This window comes from Salvia splendens, unplaced genomic scaffold (assembly GCF_004379255.2).
Source record: "Salvia splendens isolate huo1 unplaced genomic scaffold, SspV2 ctg1050, whole genome shotgun sequence".
NCBI lineage: Eukaryota > Viridiplantae > Streptophyta > Magnoliopsida > Lamiales > Lamiaceae > Salvia > Salvia splendens.
Window position 1 is genome coordinate 3,083 of NW_024598593.1, and position 16,290 is coordinate 19,372.

At 40.7% G+C, this 16,290-nt stretch overlaps 2 protein-coding genes across 3 annotated transcripts; one reads left to right on the plus strand and one right to left on the minus strand.

Annotated features, from left to right (window-relative positions):
- The first annotated feature begins 1,262 nt into the window (after nucleotides 1-1,262).
- LOC121788465 (plasma membrane ATPase 4-like) lies at nucleotides 1,263-8,055 on the plus strand. Of its 2 annotated transcripts, XM_042187129.1 has the most exons (16): nucleotides 1,263-1,419; nucleotides 3,762-3,881; nucleotides 3,979-4,215; nucleotides 4,298-5,059; nucleotides 5,146-5,268; nucleotides 5,344-5,448; nucleotides 5,550-5,694; nucleotides 5,776-5,940; nucleotides 6,040-6,278; nucleotides 6,360-6,392; nucleotides 6,486-6,567; nucleotides 6,664-6,824; nucleotides 6,917-7,090; nucleotides 7,171-7,353; nucleotides 7,438-7,619; nucleotides 7,711-8,055. In XM_042187129.1, exons 1-16 carry the CDS (start codon nucleotides 1,363-1,365, stop codon nucleotides 7,805-7,807), a joined length of 2,865 nt encoding a protein of 954 aa, XP_042043063.1. In that variant the 5' UTR covers nucleotides 1,263-1,362; the 3' UTR covers nucleotides 7,808-8,055. The 2 variants fall into 2 exon arrangements, with proteins under 2 accessions (XP_042043063.1, XP_042043062.1); XM_042187128.1 differs by having other exon boundaries at nucleotides 5,776-6,278.
- Nucleotides 8,056-8,070: 15 nt separating this feature from the next.
- LOC121788466 lies at nucleotides 8,071-9,772 on the minus strand. Its single transcript, XM_042187130.1, has 3 exons — nucleotides 9,567-9,772; nucleotides 9,313-9,483; nucleotides 8,071-8,486 (listed from the first exon to the last, which is right to left on the minus strand). Exons 1-3 carry the CDS (start codon nucleotides 9,707-9,709, stop codon nucleotides 8,243-8,245), a joined length of 558 nt encoding a protein of 185 aa, XP_042043064.1. The 5' UTR covers nucleotides 9,710-9,772; the 3' UTR covers nucleotides 8,071-8,242.
- Nucleotides 9,773-16,290: the final 6,518 nt, after the last annotated feature.

The following is a 16,290-nucleotide window of genomic DNA, read 5'->3' on the forward strand; positions in this document are numbered from 1 at the left end:
GCCCCACGGAGGTCTCCGGCGTCTGTGGAGAGGTTGGCGCCCCAAGGCATCTTGCAACGGACAACTCACCGGAGAGAGGGAGAGCAGTGGCGTATCCAGGATTTTCGATATGGGGGGTGCGAAAAAAATACGACTTAAAATTTCACAATGTGACTAATCAATTTTGTTCTCTTTGTTATGTTTTCTTAACTGTTCTAATATTTAAAATGAAATATGTCTTTATTTTTTACCAAAAAACTTCATTTTAAATAAATAATAAATTATTTATAGTGTCACGTAGAGAGTCATTATGCATATGAAATACAAGTATCTATGTTTTGTTACTTAGCAATATTAATTATATTAATATATATATATATATATATATATATATATAATATAATATAATAATGAGGAGGTTAATTTTATAAATATTACTTTATGATACTTATTTCAAATTAGTAATTAACCTGAGTTGTTTGTAAAATATTTTACTCTATATTAGTCGTATAAGTATCTATTAAAAATAATTAATGAAAATTAAATATGAAAAAATATATAATTAAATTAAAAAATAACAAGTTAGTGGTTAAACTAAAAATGTTTGTTAAAAACGAAATAAATACTGAAACTTAAACATGAATTGTGAGGGAGATACAAAGGTCATATGGATTAAAACAAAGTTAATTTTGAGAAGATAAAACAAAAGCAACAGGGAATGCAGTTGAGAAGGGTGGATCTCGGATCTCTAAAATGGAAGGCAAGCGCATTTTCCACTGGGACATATATCGATTTTGTTAAAGTAGTACTACATATAGTATTAAACCACAAGGTTTTGGGGTACAGTTGTACCCCTTGTTCCCATGTGCATACGCCCCTGAGGGAGAGGGTTAATGCGCTTAATTATACATACATACACTCACACCATATACGTACACATTTTATACAAAATATAACTTAGTTGGGGAAAATACAATTGATAAAATTTGGCACAAATATAGCCAATCCACAATTATAACATTTCTTAAATAATACCAACCGGATTCAAATACAGAGCCAATCAACAATTATTGGTATTTGCTGGAGTATACATACAGCTATGAAAAGGTTAATACCACAATACTAAGATACGTACAGATATTAAGCGCCTTTAATTTACACGAGGAGTAAATGTGAATAGACTTTTATTTATTTATTATTTTAAATTAGAAAAAAAAAAGAAATTAGAGGGAGAGAAGGGTCAAGCCAGTAGAGATATAAAAAGGGGGTGTGAGGCAGAGCATTTCTTCTTACCATTTTCCTCTCTTGGAATGAGAGCTCCTTCATTACTCCATCACTGAACTATTCCATTTCTCCCTTCCTCCTCTTCACATCTAGCCAGCCATGGGCGGTGATAAAGCTATCAGCCTTGAAGAAATCAAGAATGAGACTGTTGATCTGGTATAATTACACTCTCCCCTTCCTTTCATTTTACCCATTCTCAATTTCGTATTTTCAATTGATTTCATTGCAATAAGATCTGCTCTCTCTAGCTTTTTTTTTTAAAAATAAAAATAAAATTCTCGATTCTATTGTTGCTTGCTGCATAAAGTGTTGTTTTGGTTTTTTCATTTATTCCATTAGATTGTTATTTAGGGGTATCCTAAAGGTTTCTCCGATTTTGACCATTTTAGATAGATGCTTTGCTTCATCTTCCACACACACACACACACAAACTGTGCCATGGTTTTCATCATTCTTCAGTTTCCCATCGTTTTCGCCTCTTTCGCATTTTTCTGTCAAAAATTTGTACTTATTCACATAATCTCTCTCTCTCTCACACACACACATAGTCAAAGTTGTATAAGAATCCAAAAATAATTTTTGTAAAATGGATGAGAAAGAAATAGAGCTAATTAAACAACGGATATGTGAATATATGCTTATGCTAGTAGCACATGTAGATGTTGGCCGATCCTTATCGGCCTAACAATTTTTTTTTTCTTTTTTATGGCTCAATTGCGCGTATTTTCTTTTATGATAGTCACAAGTTGAGTAATTCTGAAGGATGCCCTGTTTATGAATATTGGAAAAGCCACTTTTGTACAATCCCTACTTCACTAGCGTTAGGCCGTGTTTGGCTTTGAAGTTTCGTATATTGTTCTTCAATTTATGTTATTTCATCTCTGCAAGTCATACTATATTTTCAATTTAAAAATGGGCACAGATGTGTGTGAAAATTAATTTTTGTATGGCTACTTTTTCCGTGGTACGTTTCACCTCAAGATTTTTTCGTTTGGGGAAACGCAACCTTTTATTTTTAGTGTTTTTAGAAAATGATAATACCATATATTAGAGTCTCTTTTACGTTATTCTCTCTTAATTTAATATTTTTTTATTTTAACTTATTACTACATCCGTCCCCCAAATATTGACACACTTTGACCCGGTACGGGTTTTAAGAAATGTAATAAAAAGTGAGTTGAAAAAGTTAGTGAATTATAGGTCCTACTTTTATATACTCCCTCCGTCTCACCTCAAGTTATCAGCTTTCCATTTTGGGTTGTCCCATCTCAAGTGATTGATTTCCTTTTTAGCTAAAAACAATACTTCAATCATTTCTTACTTTATTTAATCATCTCTTACTTTATTTCCCCTCTCTTATTTCATTCTCTCTTTATCTCTCCTATTTTTTCCTCTCTCATACTTTACGCTCTCCACTTTAAATCAATACATTTCATTTTATTAATTCCCTTGCCGAAAAGAAATCCATCACATGAGATGGGACCTCCGAGTATTAGTTTTATAATAAAATGTGAGTAGGAATGAATTAGTAGAATATGAGGTCCACTACTAAAAATGGTAAAAGTGAAATGAGACAAATTTTAGGAGTCGAACGCAAATGGAAAGTGGTATTGGGCCCATCTGAAAAGTGGCACCCGCTAAACTGAATTGGTATTGGCTGCGTAACGAAGGCCATTCTTTGCGGATTTGGGTGGGCCCCAAACACGTTCTAAGAAAGTCAATGGTTATATTGTCCATGTATCTTGGGCCCACATGGCAGTTTGTACTATTTCATGTGAATGAACAGTTTGGGCTGTGTGCGCGCACGCACATGCTTTACTTTTTCACAATTTTAATTGATTATTATGTGAATTTTTCTGCAATCACACTTTTTTTTCAACTAAAAAAGTTTAATTTTTCAAATTTCTTTGAACATTTTGTGGCTGGCTGACTGACTTGGCTTATGATGTTGATTGTTGACATTAATGCTATTTTCTTGTGGGGTTGTTGGAAAATGTGATTAGAGCTATTTAAATGTCAGCTTTTTTATTTAATGAGTTGGGATAGTCACTGATGTATTAAAGATAAGTGCTTACTTAGATACTGTTGATGGATTATGGTAACATGAATATGTACTAAATGATTAAGTTGAGTTGAGTTGACTTTGAAGTAATTCATTTTTTTAGAAGTAGTAAATGAAAATGACAACTATGAAGAACAATTGGAGAGTTGGTGATTGTTAAGATTATCAACCAGAAATGTAATCTATATTATTTGAATAATAGTAGTTGAGATTAGATTCATCTTTATATTCAATAATGAATCAAACATGACCTGATTTATGATTATGAAGTCTTTATTCAATCATGTAATAGTTTAACAAGCCAGAAGGAGAGAACTGGTAATCAATTTTAGTGATGCATTATTTTTACACTGTCATGATCAATTTAATCCATGCAAAAAATGTGATTTATAGTTCATGTCCACAACTGACCATTTTTTCCTTGTTCAAATAACAGGAGAAAGTCCCAATTGAGGAAGTGTTTGAGCAACTGAAATGCACCAGGGAGGGACTGAGCACCGACGAAGGGGCCAACAGGCTTCAAATTTTCGGCCCCAACAAGTTGGAAGAGAAGAAGGTATACACCAGTTTCTTGCTTCTTTGATGATTTAAACATTGTACTAATGAGAAGACAACGTCGTGATTTCGAGCAATGTATGAATAATGTTGTACAGGAAAGCAAATTTCTCAAGTTCCTCGGTTTCATGTGGAATCCACTCTCTTGGGTCATGGAGGCTGCTGCTATCATGGCCATTGCTCTGGCTAATGGAGGCGGAAAGCCCCCGGATTGGCAGGATTTCGTTGGTATTGTTTGCCTGCTTGTTATCAACTCTACTATAAGTTTCATCGAGGAGAACAATGCAGGAAATGCTGCTGCAGCCCTTATGGCTGGTCTTGCTCCCAAAACAAAGGTATAGTAATACACGAACAATAGTGACATAGTCAATAAGTTACGGTTCTTGTGGTTAATAGTACTCGTCTGTTTAAAACCAGGTTCTCAGGGATGGTCGATGGAGCGAGCAGGAAGCCGCTATTCTGGTGCCTGGAGACATTATCAGCATTAAGCTGGGAGATATTGTCCCTGCTGATGCTCGTCTTCTTGAAGGCGATCCTTTAAAGATTGACCAGTCTGCTCTCACAGGAGAATCCCTTCCAGTGACCAAGAACGCGTATGATGAAGTTTTCTCTGGCTCGACCTGCAAACAGGGTGAACTAGAAGCAGTAGTCATTGCTACCGGTGTCCACACTTTCTTTGGAAAGGCAGCACATCTAGTGGACAGCACCAACCAGGTGGGACACTTTCAGAAAGTGCTCACTGCAATCGGTAACTTCTGTATCTGCTCCATCGCTGTTGGTATGGTAGCCGAGATCATAGTGATGTACCCAATCCAGCACAGACCATACAGAAAGGGGATAGATAACCTCCTTGTTCTTTTGATCGGAGGTATTCCCATTGCTATGCCCACTGTCTTGTCTGTCACCATGGCTATTGGGTCCCACAGGCTATCGCAGCAGGGTGCCATCACCAAGAGAATGACTGCCATTGAGGAAATGGCTGGAATGGATGTCTTGTGTAGTGACAAGACTGGAACTTTGACCCTAAACAAATTGACTGTTGATAAATCCTTGATCGAGGTCTTCACTAAGGGTGTGGATCCCGAGCACGTGCTACTCCTTGCTGCAAGGGCATCCAGAACTGAAAACCAAGATGCTATCGATGCTGCCATTGTTGGTACACTTGCTGATCCAAAAGAGGTAATCCAAATTTCTCTATTTCTTCATATATAAACTTAAATGTCAAAGTCCGTAAAGTTCTTATTTCATACGAACTTGATTATTAGGCAAGAGCTGGTATCAAAGAGGTTCACTTCTTCCCTTTCAACCCTGTGGACAAAAGGACTGCTTTGACATACATTGACAACCAAGGGAACTGGCACCGAGCTAGCAAGGGAGCTCCCGAACAGGTCTGCTTGATAATTCATCTCCAATAACTTATAAATATTCTTGTAACAGTATTAACTGCTGTTCCTTGCTATCAGATTTTGACCCTGTGCAACTGCAGAGAAGACTTGAAGAAAAAAGTTCACAGCGTTATCGATAAATTTGCTGAGCGTGGACTTCGGTCTTTGGCTGTTGCCAGACAGGTCCGATATCATTAGAGTTCATTCAGACTTTCCTTTTCCTCCATTTATCTGTCAACCCTCTCAAGCTACCCGGTTTCTCAATAATTGTCTCATGTTTTCAGGAAGTTCCAGAGAAATCGAAGGATGCCCCCGGTAGTCCATGGCAATTTATTGGACTTCTATCCCTTTTTGATCCTCCCAGACATGACAGTGCTGAGACCATCCGCAGAGCTCTAAACCTCGGTGTTAACGTTAAAATGATTACAGGTAAAGTTATTGTCATGATATGGTGGCCTTAAAACTAATGACACTTCTGAGTTCATCTTATAATATACTTTCGAATTCTAGGTGACCAACTTGCCATTGGTAAGGAGACTGGCCGTAGACTTGGTATGGGAGTAAACATGTACCCATCTGCTTCTTTGCTGGGTAATCACAAGGATGAGTCTATAGCCCACCTTCCTGTTGAAGAACTGATTGAGAAGGCAGATGGTTTTGCCGGGGTCTTCCCAGGTGGGTGTTTTTTCCCATTTACAATCATATTATATCAAAGTTCTCTAGCTTTTTCGATAGGGGACGAAAAATTCACATTCTATTTTTGTTTCCATACAGAGCACAAATACGAAATCGTGAAGAAACTGCAGGAGAGAAAGCACATTGTTGGAATGACAGGCGATGGTGTCAACGATGCCCCTGCTTTGAAGAAGGCAGATATCGGAATTGCTGTTGCTGACGCTACTGATGCTGCAAGAAGTGCATCTGACATTGTGCTAACTGAACCCGGGCTTAGTGTTATCATTAGTGCAGTGCTGACCAGCAGAGCTATCTTCCAGAGAATGAAGAACTATACGGTGAGTTTATTTGTCGTATACTTTTCGTTGCACCTTAAGTTAAGCTGTGATTAAGGCGTTACGTTTTTTTCTGTTTGCCAGATATATGCAGTGTCCATCACCATCCGTATTGTGGTAAGTTAATTGTGCTACTTAAAAACAAAGAAAACTCTTTTGCCTTCATTCTTTGCAAAGATTGATTCCTTGAGTTATTCTATTTCCTTGCAGTTTGGCTTCATGTTCATTGCATTGATTTGGAAGTTTGATTTCTCCCCCTTCATGGTGCTTATCATTGCCATTCTGAATGATGGTAAGATACATTCCATTTATTTATTAATTTTGCATTGACAATTAACATTCCCTCTTTTTATTATGAGTAATGAATTTATGGTTCCCATGGATTCAGGTACAATTATGACCATCTCTAAGGATAGAGTGAAGCCATCTCCATTGCCTGATAGCTGGAAGCTAAAAGAGATTTTTGCCACTGGCATAGTTCTTGGAGGCTATCTTGCTCTAATGACTGTCATTTTCTTTTGGCTAATCTACGAAACCGACTTTTTCCCAGTAAGTATCCAACCCAGGAACTTAGTTCGATTATATATCTCCTCTTTATGAAGATTTTGCAACCAAACCTCACCACCCAAACTAATTTGCAGGACAAATTTGGAGTCAGAACTATCAGAGATAACGAGGAAGAAATGATGGCTGTTGTATACTTGCAAGTGAGTATTGTTAGCCAAGCCCTTATCTTCGTGACCAGATCCCGCAGCTGGTCGTTTGTGGAACGCCCTGGGCTTCTTCTCTTGACTGCTTTCGCGATTGCTCAACTGGTAAAAAAATACGTAAACCTCTCTCATTATATAGTTGCATCTTCTTTTATCCTTCCTCTAAAAACTTTGCCTTTTCCCAGATTGCAACTCTGATAGCTGTGTATGCCAACTGGGGCTTTGCAAGAATTCAAGGCTGTGGCTGGGGATGGGCTGGTGTTATCTGGATTTACAGCATTGTCTTTTACGTGCCCCTCGACTTGATGAAGTTCGCCATCCGTTACGTCTTGAGTGGAAAGGCGTGGCAAAACCTGTATGACAACAAGGTATGCATATATTTCTCGTGTGCAGACGAAAGTAACTTATTTCCCCTTCACTGTTTAAAATTAATGTCGATCTCTTTGAATCAGACTGCGTTCACGACCAAGAAAGACTTTGGAAAAGAAGAGAGAGAAGCTCAATGGGCTCATGCTCAGAGAACTCTGCATGGACTTCAAACACCAGAAGCTAACAACATCTTGAATGAGAAGAGCAGCTACCGCGAGTTGTCAGAAATCGCAGAGCAGGCCAAGAGGAGAGCCGAGATTGCAAGGTAAAAACTTAACTTTTAGTTGGATGTATTATTCGTATGGTTTTCCGCCCAAACTCGAGAATGAGCTAATTTGTATGCCATTATTCCACAGGCTGCGCGAGCTGCACACACTAAAGGGCCACGTTGAATCTGTTGTGAAGCTGAAGGGGCTCGACATTGAGACAATCCAGCAGCACTACACCGTCTAGACAAAAGCCTAATGGAATCAACGCGAGGAGCTGTTCTGGGGGCGAGAGAATACATTCGAAGAACAGACGATAACCTTTTAGATAAAAACTGTTCTTGAGAGGAACATGATGCCCAATTCCTCATTATTTCTTCTGTTTCTTGTTTCTTAATGTAATGTCAGTTAAGCTGATCTTCAACTCTTGTATGAATACAATGGCATCTCCCTGTTACAACGTTTTCATAACTAAGAGGATCTTCTATTTTTGCATCTTCACTCTCTAGCTTTCATATTTATCTTTGCTAATTTATACTCATGTGCAAGAATGTTGTTTTAATGAAACAAGAAGTTTCAGACTAGTGGTCTCTTTAAGAGTGAAATATGTACATAGGAACGAACACCAAGATCGAACAAAGTATTGCGACTCTCGAGCCACATCTAGGTTCGTTTGGTGGTTTTAGTATTCATCGTCGTCTTGTCTTGATCTGAATAATCTCCTAATGAATGCAGAAGCTGCCCCAAGCACAATGAAGAGAAGGAAAAGGTCGAAACCCCCTCCAACGCCAACAGCAACGCCTGGAGCTGGGGCGAAGAATGAGAAGGGAGACCAGCCCCATCCGCCATAATATGGCACACCAAAGCCGTAGCCATACCCACCCACTAGAGGAGGCGCAACTGGAGGGTTCACGTATATATTCGTCCTGCAACCATTAAAGTTTTAAGTCGGCCAGCCAGCCATCATAGCGCATTGCTCCTCCGTTCTATGAACATTGCGCACATTGATAACAATGATGACTTACATGGTTAAACGAAGTTAAATACTTGCAAGACCTAGCTAGCACATCAAGAGAAGGTATTTTGCGATTATAACGGAAAAATTCCAAATTTCATGAGTATCATTTGTACCTAAATAAATTAGCTATCCAAAAGTAAGTCGGAAACAAAATAAATTACTCTCTTCCTTCCAAAGTAGTTGAGTCATAAGCATTTTTTTCCGTTAGTTGGGAGTTATTTTCTTCGGGTCTAGGTCATTTAGGTAGCTAGCTGTTAACTATGTCAACGGTATTGTTATACTTTATGGGACCTTCCCCCGTCCCATAGAAATAGGTCATATTTCCTTTTTTATTCGTCTCATAGAAATAGTCCATATGTATTTATGAAAACCTTTTTTCTCCTTTTTTCTTTATCATTTATGGATCCCACTACACAATTTCAACTACTTTTTCTCCTTATCTCTTACTTTACTAAAGGACCTATTTCTATGGGACTAGAGGGAGTACATGTCAACACAAGATGTCAACAAGAATACATTAGTATATCAACAAAATTATGCTTTTGCGTGACATCTATAACAAGGCTTATAACAAGACTGTTGACACAGTTAGCAGTTAGCAATGGATCATGTGCCTATTTTCTCATACTTCATTTTCTTTCCTACTCCACATAAACACTTTAAACATCAAATTTTCAATTATAGTGTCCAAAGAAACGTAGAGATAATACTGCAATCAAGCACGGATAAATTACCTTGAAGTGTTGGGTGTTGGGGCAGATGCCCTTGGCGCCGATGGTCGAAAAGCTTGGCCACCAATCCTGCCACCGGTTTTAGCGGCGGCGGCGGGATCAACAGATCCGAGTGTCAATACCCCAGCCGCCATGGCAGCCAAAGCCAGCTTGGAGAGCTGATTCTCACTAATCCTGCCACGTATGATAAGATTGAAGAAGGGAATGATGGAAAAAAAAGAAATTCAAGTGTGTTGAATTAGTAAAGTAGTAATTACCTTGGGAAATCATTATTGGTGCGGTGGTCTCCTTCAGCGTGGCGACAGGATATGGAAAAGGGCTTTCCGGCAGCTGGGAGGATGCTTGGTGTTGCTGGTCTCAGCGTGAGAGGGTTTGAGAGGGAGATTAAAGCAACTGACATTGTTGGCCAGTTAGACTGTGAGTGTGGATTTGGAATAAACTCTTCCTATTCCTCTTCTAGCACACTCTCAGGATTGCTCATTTTTTGGGGCTCTTCAATTGCCAACGGATGATCCTGAATGCTGACACGTGGACTGATAAGACTAATTTCATGCATAGGTCTAGGGGTTGAATTAATACAGTTATAGGGTCTAATACATGTTTTAAGCCAGGTGTGCAGAAGAATTCGCCAGGTCGAGGAACAAAGAAGATGAATTACAAGGACCATGCAAATACGGCGAATAAGTGAGCTAATTCAGAGGAAAATTACTAGACGGAGGGATCGTGAAACTGAAGGGCAGAATGGAGATTTCTGTGAAGGTTTCTAGAAGATTTTACCCCATCTATATAAGGAAGAGAGCATGCAATGCTCGGGGACTTTTGGCACTTAGGCCTCTGGTTCTTAGCTCACACACTTCTGCATACTTAGGGGATTTTCGGAGTTTCAAAGGGGGATACGTTTGCCGTCACTGTTGCTTTCTAATTCTCGACATTTGTGGTGTAATACCGTCCTTGCAGAGGGCGAAGAAACAATTTCCCGTTTTTATTTTAGTGACTGCTGAGGATTTCACCGAGCTTCGTCGTTCGAAGCTCGGCTCTGTTTTCGGTTAAATTTCTGTAGTTTATGCAATTTCTATTTTCCGTATTTGAGTTGCTGTTGAGTTTTGGTTATGGATGTTCATTATTTTGAGTTTGTTGTGATTACTGAGTTGGATGTTTGAGTTTCGTGTTGGTTGCTGAGTTTGGGTGGAATCGTTGGAATTTGGTGTTGATCGAAGTAGATCTGGGTGAATTGGGAACTATGAAGTTGATTTTGGTTGCTGTTGGGTTCGGTTTGCTTGGACTTGGATTCGGAGTGGATTGAGTTTCCGATGTTGGATCTGAAGAGTGATTGAGATTTATGCCTAGCTTTCGTGTTTTCATTTCATTCCGCCTAATATACGTAGATCTGTTTTATTTCCAGTTGTTTGCAAGTTCCGACATCCGAATTTTTACATTTTGTTCGAATCCCGGTATGTGCTCTGTTTTCTTCATCTTCGTGTTTGATTCAGTTGAAGTTATGCATGTCATTGTTAGTTAGGTTCTTAGTTTGTTAGTTGCAGCTTTTCTTCCGTACCTGATATTTCTGGAAGTTGGTCCCCACTTCTATTTGCGTTCTGTTTAGCTATAGTTGGTAATTATTTGCTTGGTCTAGGAAGTAAGTTTAAAATTACGTAGATCTAAGGATGTTCGATGTCTGCATGCTGTTTACAGTTTACTAGGTCTAGTGTTTAATTTCGTGCTTAGGTCTAGAAGTAGTTATATTTTAACCCAAGTTTGCGTGGCAGCAGTCGTTTTCTAACCAAAAATCTCTAGATGCTTTCTTACGTATCCATCTTCGTGGGATCGATCTCTTGCTTCTCGATACTAGTCTATAGTATAACGGGTTGATGGATTTTTGAACGCGAGAGTTTGTGTGTCCATCGACAGAGTCTTCCGCGTCGCCTTGAGTTCCTAGACCTAGTGTTTAGTGGATTCATTGGACTTGACAGCTCGATCTAGAAGTTTATTATACACACACTCACACTAACGACAAGCGTGTTTCAAATGGCGCCGTTGTCGGGGATGGAAGGCGTAATTTGTGATTGTGTTTAGAGAATTTTGGTGTACATAGTTCTTAATTTTTCTTTCTTTTCCTTTATTTTCAGTTTATGAGCAAAGACTCGCGGTTTGGACACTGTGGTGACTCATCTGAGTGGAGGAACGAGCAGTTTATTTGGCAAGTCAAGAACACAGCATCTACGGTCACCACCAGATCGGGTTTATCAACGGGAGATCCATTTCCGTTTGGTTCAGAAAGCGACGAGAGTTGGAGTTCGTCAGGAAGGGAGGATCCCAAATCATCTTCAGAGACAGATACAGAAGAGGCAGAACTAGGAGACATGACACACGTGGTCGATCCAGATCCGGAGATTGGTTCGCTCACGGCCCATCTCGATGGTGAGCCAGTCCAAGCTATAGTGATGAATCCGCGCCAGAGGGCCATTGAGATCAAGACGAATGTGCTCGGCATTCTGCCAACATTCTCTGGGCGTAGGAATGAGTGCCCGTACGAGTTCTTAAATGAATTCAGCAAATTGTGTAGCATTCAGAAGAGGCCAAATGATGCAACGGAGGAGGACTATCGCCTACGCGCGGTTCCTTTTACCTTGAAGGGGGAAGCCAACACGTGGTTATTGAGGTTACTCCCAGATTCTATCCGCACATGGAGGGACTTTAAATTGGAGTTCCTAGACTATTTCTTCCCCTCCAACAAGACAAATGCTCTGAAGAAGGAGATAGTGGAGTGTAATCAGGATTACGATGAGTCGTTGAGCCAATATTGGTCACGATTCAAGGGTTTGCTGGATGCCTGCCCGAATCACAGAATGATCGAGACAGAGATTTATTATTTGTTCTATGAAGGAGCAAACCCCGAGTCGAAGGATTTGATGAACTCCTCGAGCGGGGGAAATTTTACGAAGAAGAGGGGTAGCGAGGCAAGAGAGATTCTGGGAAAGTTGATAGAGGCTAAAAAGGCATACGACAGCCCGAGGAATGTTATGAGGAGAGGATCAACAAATGCCCTGAGGGAGCAGGATGACGAGAGAGTCGAGGCAAGAATAAATAGGCTCGAGAAAGCATTGTTGAATGCAATAGAGAATACCATTCCGCCAGCTGCACAAGTGAAGGATAAATCTCCAGGTCTAAGAGAAATTCCAACACAGCAGTATTATGATCCTCACGAAAGAGATTACCAGGCCCAGGCTAATGCGATGGGAAGTTGGAACCCAGATGGGAGTTGGAACCCCAGAAGACGATTGGATGCACCGTGGAGAAACCATCCCAATTTTAGATGGTCTGACAACGATCCGAACCAGCCACCTCCACAACAGAACACTCAATTGACGCATCAACCAGAAAGACAGACTAATTGGTATGAGAGAAATCAGGAGGGGCAAAACGGCTGGAACAACCGGAACCAGGGAGATCACTCTAATTGGGGGAACATGAATCAGAATCAGGGGAACTCTTATGTGCCGCCACATCAAAGGAATTACACCGGGAATTATCAAAATCCCCAACCTACCTACCAGGGGAATCAAGGGCGGGGAAATCAGTATAACAACAATTCAGGAGGCCAAGGAAACTTCCGCCAGAATCAAGAAAGTGGTCCACATCTGGGTCCAGGACCAAGTGCAGGACAGTCTAATCCTAAACCACCAAGGAATCTAGATGATATGGTACATGATTTAGTCAGTTCTCAACAGCATATGCAGAACAACTTGCAGTCCAACAATGACGTGGTACATAAGCTCCAGGATGCTTAATTAGAACAGAAGGCAGCAATGGATATGTTGGCAAAGAAAATGTCTCAGATCGCTACATCCTTGAGCGAGATACGAGAAAATGAAGGGAAGATCCCTGCCTCAGTAAGGCCGCCAGACAGAGCTAACATAAGTCAGATCACTTTACGATCTGGGCGAAGATATGAAGGTACAACGATGAGGAAGGAGGAAGAAACGCCTTCAGTGAAGGACAATGTAAGGAAGGATCTAACTCCTGAGTCCGAGAATTTGGAAGCAGGGGGTTCTAGGAATATAGATGACCTTCAGGAAGGTGATTTGGAGAAACCTTTACCAAGTGTGGCTGAGCCATTTTTCCTAGACCCAGAGCCGGAAGTAGAGAATGAGGTAGCGAGAAAATGAACGGATGAGTTTTCAGCTGGAGGTTCTACGGGTGCAGAGAAACAACTGAAACCGTTCCCACATCGAGGGGAAGCTAGGAAAAAGAAGGAAGAACCGGTAGACTTCATGGACATCTTTGGGAAGCTGGAGATTAATTTGCCGTTCTTACAAGCCTTGATGTTACCAGTATTTAGCAAGTTCATTAAGGAATTTATAGCTGGGAAGACAAGACCCAGTGGGAAAATCCTGATAGGCGAGAACGTATCCGCAGTGATTCAAAAACGAAGGATGCCTTCAAAATGTACTGACCCAGGTATGTTCACCTTACCCATTTCCGTTGGTGATGTACAAATTGAGCATGCAATGTGTGATTTAGGGGCATCAATAAATGTGTTACCGCTTTCCATTTACAAGAAACTGGTAGGAGTAAATATGGTAGATACGAAAGTGGTAATCCAGCTAGCGGATAGGTCGTGTATTTGCCCTGGAGGAGTGCTTGAGAATGTGATAGTTAGAGTGCAAGATTTCTTGTACCCAGCTGATTTTCATATGATAAAGATGAGTGACAATGAGTCTGCTGAGTCTAGTGGTGTACTTCTAGGGAGGCCTTTTCTCCGTACAGCCAAGACCATAATTGATATTTTTGATGGAACTATATGCCTCGACTACAATGGGGAAAAATATACCTTTAGCATTGATGAAGCAATGAAGAAACCTCTTGATGTAGAAAATTTGCATGCTATCGATGTTTATTACACCCCTGGTCCAGGAATATCTTGAGACAGAATTGATGCAGGAACAGATTGAAAATTCGGAGATGAGTTACTCTATCGACAGAGAAGTGGCTGGATGGTGTGAAGCAATGAACACAAGTGAATTATCAGATGAAGAGCTGGCTAAAGCAATCTTGGAATTCTGTAAAAATCCAGGAGTAGCTAAGTCAAGGAAGACACCCCATGTGGCGAGCATGGAGGCTTCTTCTAGGTCAGGGAAAGAAATGATATCTGATGGAACAGAGAAAAATCCCTTGCCCCAGGAGGCAAGTACCCTGAAGAAAGAACTGAAAGTGCTCCCACCAGGCCTCAAGTATGCTTATCTAGAAGAGAATGAGACTTTTCCCGTTATCTTCAACAGCAACTTGACCAAAGAACATGAGGAGGAATTGCTGAATGTGATCAGAAGAAACAAGAAGGCTCTAGGATGGACTCTCTCCGACCTAGTGGGAATCAGTCCTGATCTTTGCATGCACCACATTAGGCTTGAGGAAGGTGCGAAGGCATGTAGAGATCCACAACGCAAGCTAAATCCGAACATGAGAGAGGAAGTTTTGAAGGAAGTTTTGAAGCTGCTTTCGCTGGGAATCATTTACTCTATACCCGACAGTGAATGGGTTGGTCCAGTCCATATGGTACCTAAAAAGTCAGGAATACAGGTTGTCAAGAATGACAAGAACGAGCTGGTGCCCACTCGACTAGTTACTGGGTGGAGGATGTGCATCGATTATAGAAAGTTGAATGAAGCGACAAGGAAAGATCATTTTCCCTTACCTTTTATTGATCAGATGCTGGAGCGTTTGGCGGGCAAGCAATATTTCTGTTTCCTTGACGGGTACAGTGGATACTTGCAAATCTACGTGGATCCCGAGGACCAAGAGAAGACTACATTTACGTGTCCCTTCGGAACGTATGCTTATAGAAGGATGCCGTTTGGGCTGTGTAATGCACCGGACACTTTTCAACGGTGCATGATGAGTATCTTCTCGGATTTATTGGAGGATTGCATCGAGATTTTCATGGATGATTTCACTGTGTATGGGAATTCTTTTGACTCCTGTCTAGCAAGTTTGGCTGTAGTGTTGAGGAGGTGCCAGGAAAAGCATTTGGTTCTAAATTTTGAAAAATGCCACTTTATGGTCCCTGAAGGAATTGTCCTAGGGCATGTAGTTTCAGAGAGGGGTATACAGGTAGACCAAGCGAAGGTTGATGTGATCTCAAAATTACCTTACCCGACGAATCAGAAAGAAGTTAGAGGATTCCTAGGTCATGCGGGTTTCTACAGAAGATTCATTAAGGATTTTGCGAGGATTGCCCAACCACTCACCCATTTGTTACATAATGAAGTTGACTTCGTTTTCGACGAGGGGTGCAAGGAAGCTTTTCAGTACTGAAGGATAAACTAGTCTCTGCCCCTATTATCAGGGCGCCTGACTGAAGTTTACCATTTGAAATAATGTGCGACGCGAGCGATTACGCATTGGGGGCAGTGCTGGGTCAAAGAATTGATGGGAAAAGCTATGTGATTTTTTATGCATAAAAAACACTCAATCAGGCCCAGAAGAATTATGACACCACAGAGAAGGAAATGCTGGCGGTAGTATACTCGTTTGTGAAGTTTCGCCCGTACTTGCTGGGGTCGAGGGTGATAGTCTTCACTGACCACACAGCTATCAAGTACTTGCTGGCGAAGAAAGAATCTAAGCCAAGATTAATCCGTTGGGTGTTGCTATTGCAGGAATTTGATTGGGAAGTCAGAGACAAAAAGGGGACAGAAAACAAAGTAGCTGATCACTTGAGCAAGATTTTCCAAGGAGAGACAGATGAAGCTATACCTGATGCATTCCCGGAGGAGCATTTGTACTGTATAGGAACATTTCCTAGACCCATCTGTTGGGAAATGGTGATGGCAACAACAGGTCCAGGAGATTCTGAGAAAGGAGAATGTCATCTAAACGCTGAACCTTGGTCGCAGACCTAGCAAACTACTTGGTCACTGGAGAGGTACCAAGCTCTCAATCATCACCCGGGCCCAGAAGATGAAACTGAAAGCGAAGCCAAGA

Excerpts from the sequence above, each read along its gene's own strand:
- LOC121788465 (XM_042187128.1), top strand. The coding sequence starts at position 1,363 with ATGGGCGGTGATAAAGCTATCAGCCTTGAAGAAATCAAGAATGAGACT. Across the intron at positions 1,420-3,761 it reads AGAATGAGACTGTTGATCTG|GAGAAAGTCCCAATTGAGGA; the intron begins GTATAATTACAC and ends TTCAAATAACAG. Across the intron at positions 4,216-4,297 it reads GTCTTGCTCCCAAAACAAAG|GTTCTCAGGGATGGTCGATG; the intron begins GTATAGTAATAC and ends GTTTAAAACCAG.
- LOC121788466 (XM_042187130.1), bottom strand. The coding sequence starts at position 9,709 with ATGTCAGTTGCTTTAATCTCCCTCTCAAACCCTCTCACGCTGAGACCA. Across the intron at positions 9,484-9,566 it reads ACCAATAATGATTTCCCAAG|GATTAGTGAGAATCAGCTCT; the intron begins GTAATTACTACT and ends CATACGTGGCAG. Across the intron at positions 8,487-9,312 it reads CCAACACCCAACACTTCAAG|GACGAATATATACGTGAACC; the intron begins GTAATTTATCCG and ends TAATGGTTGCAG.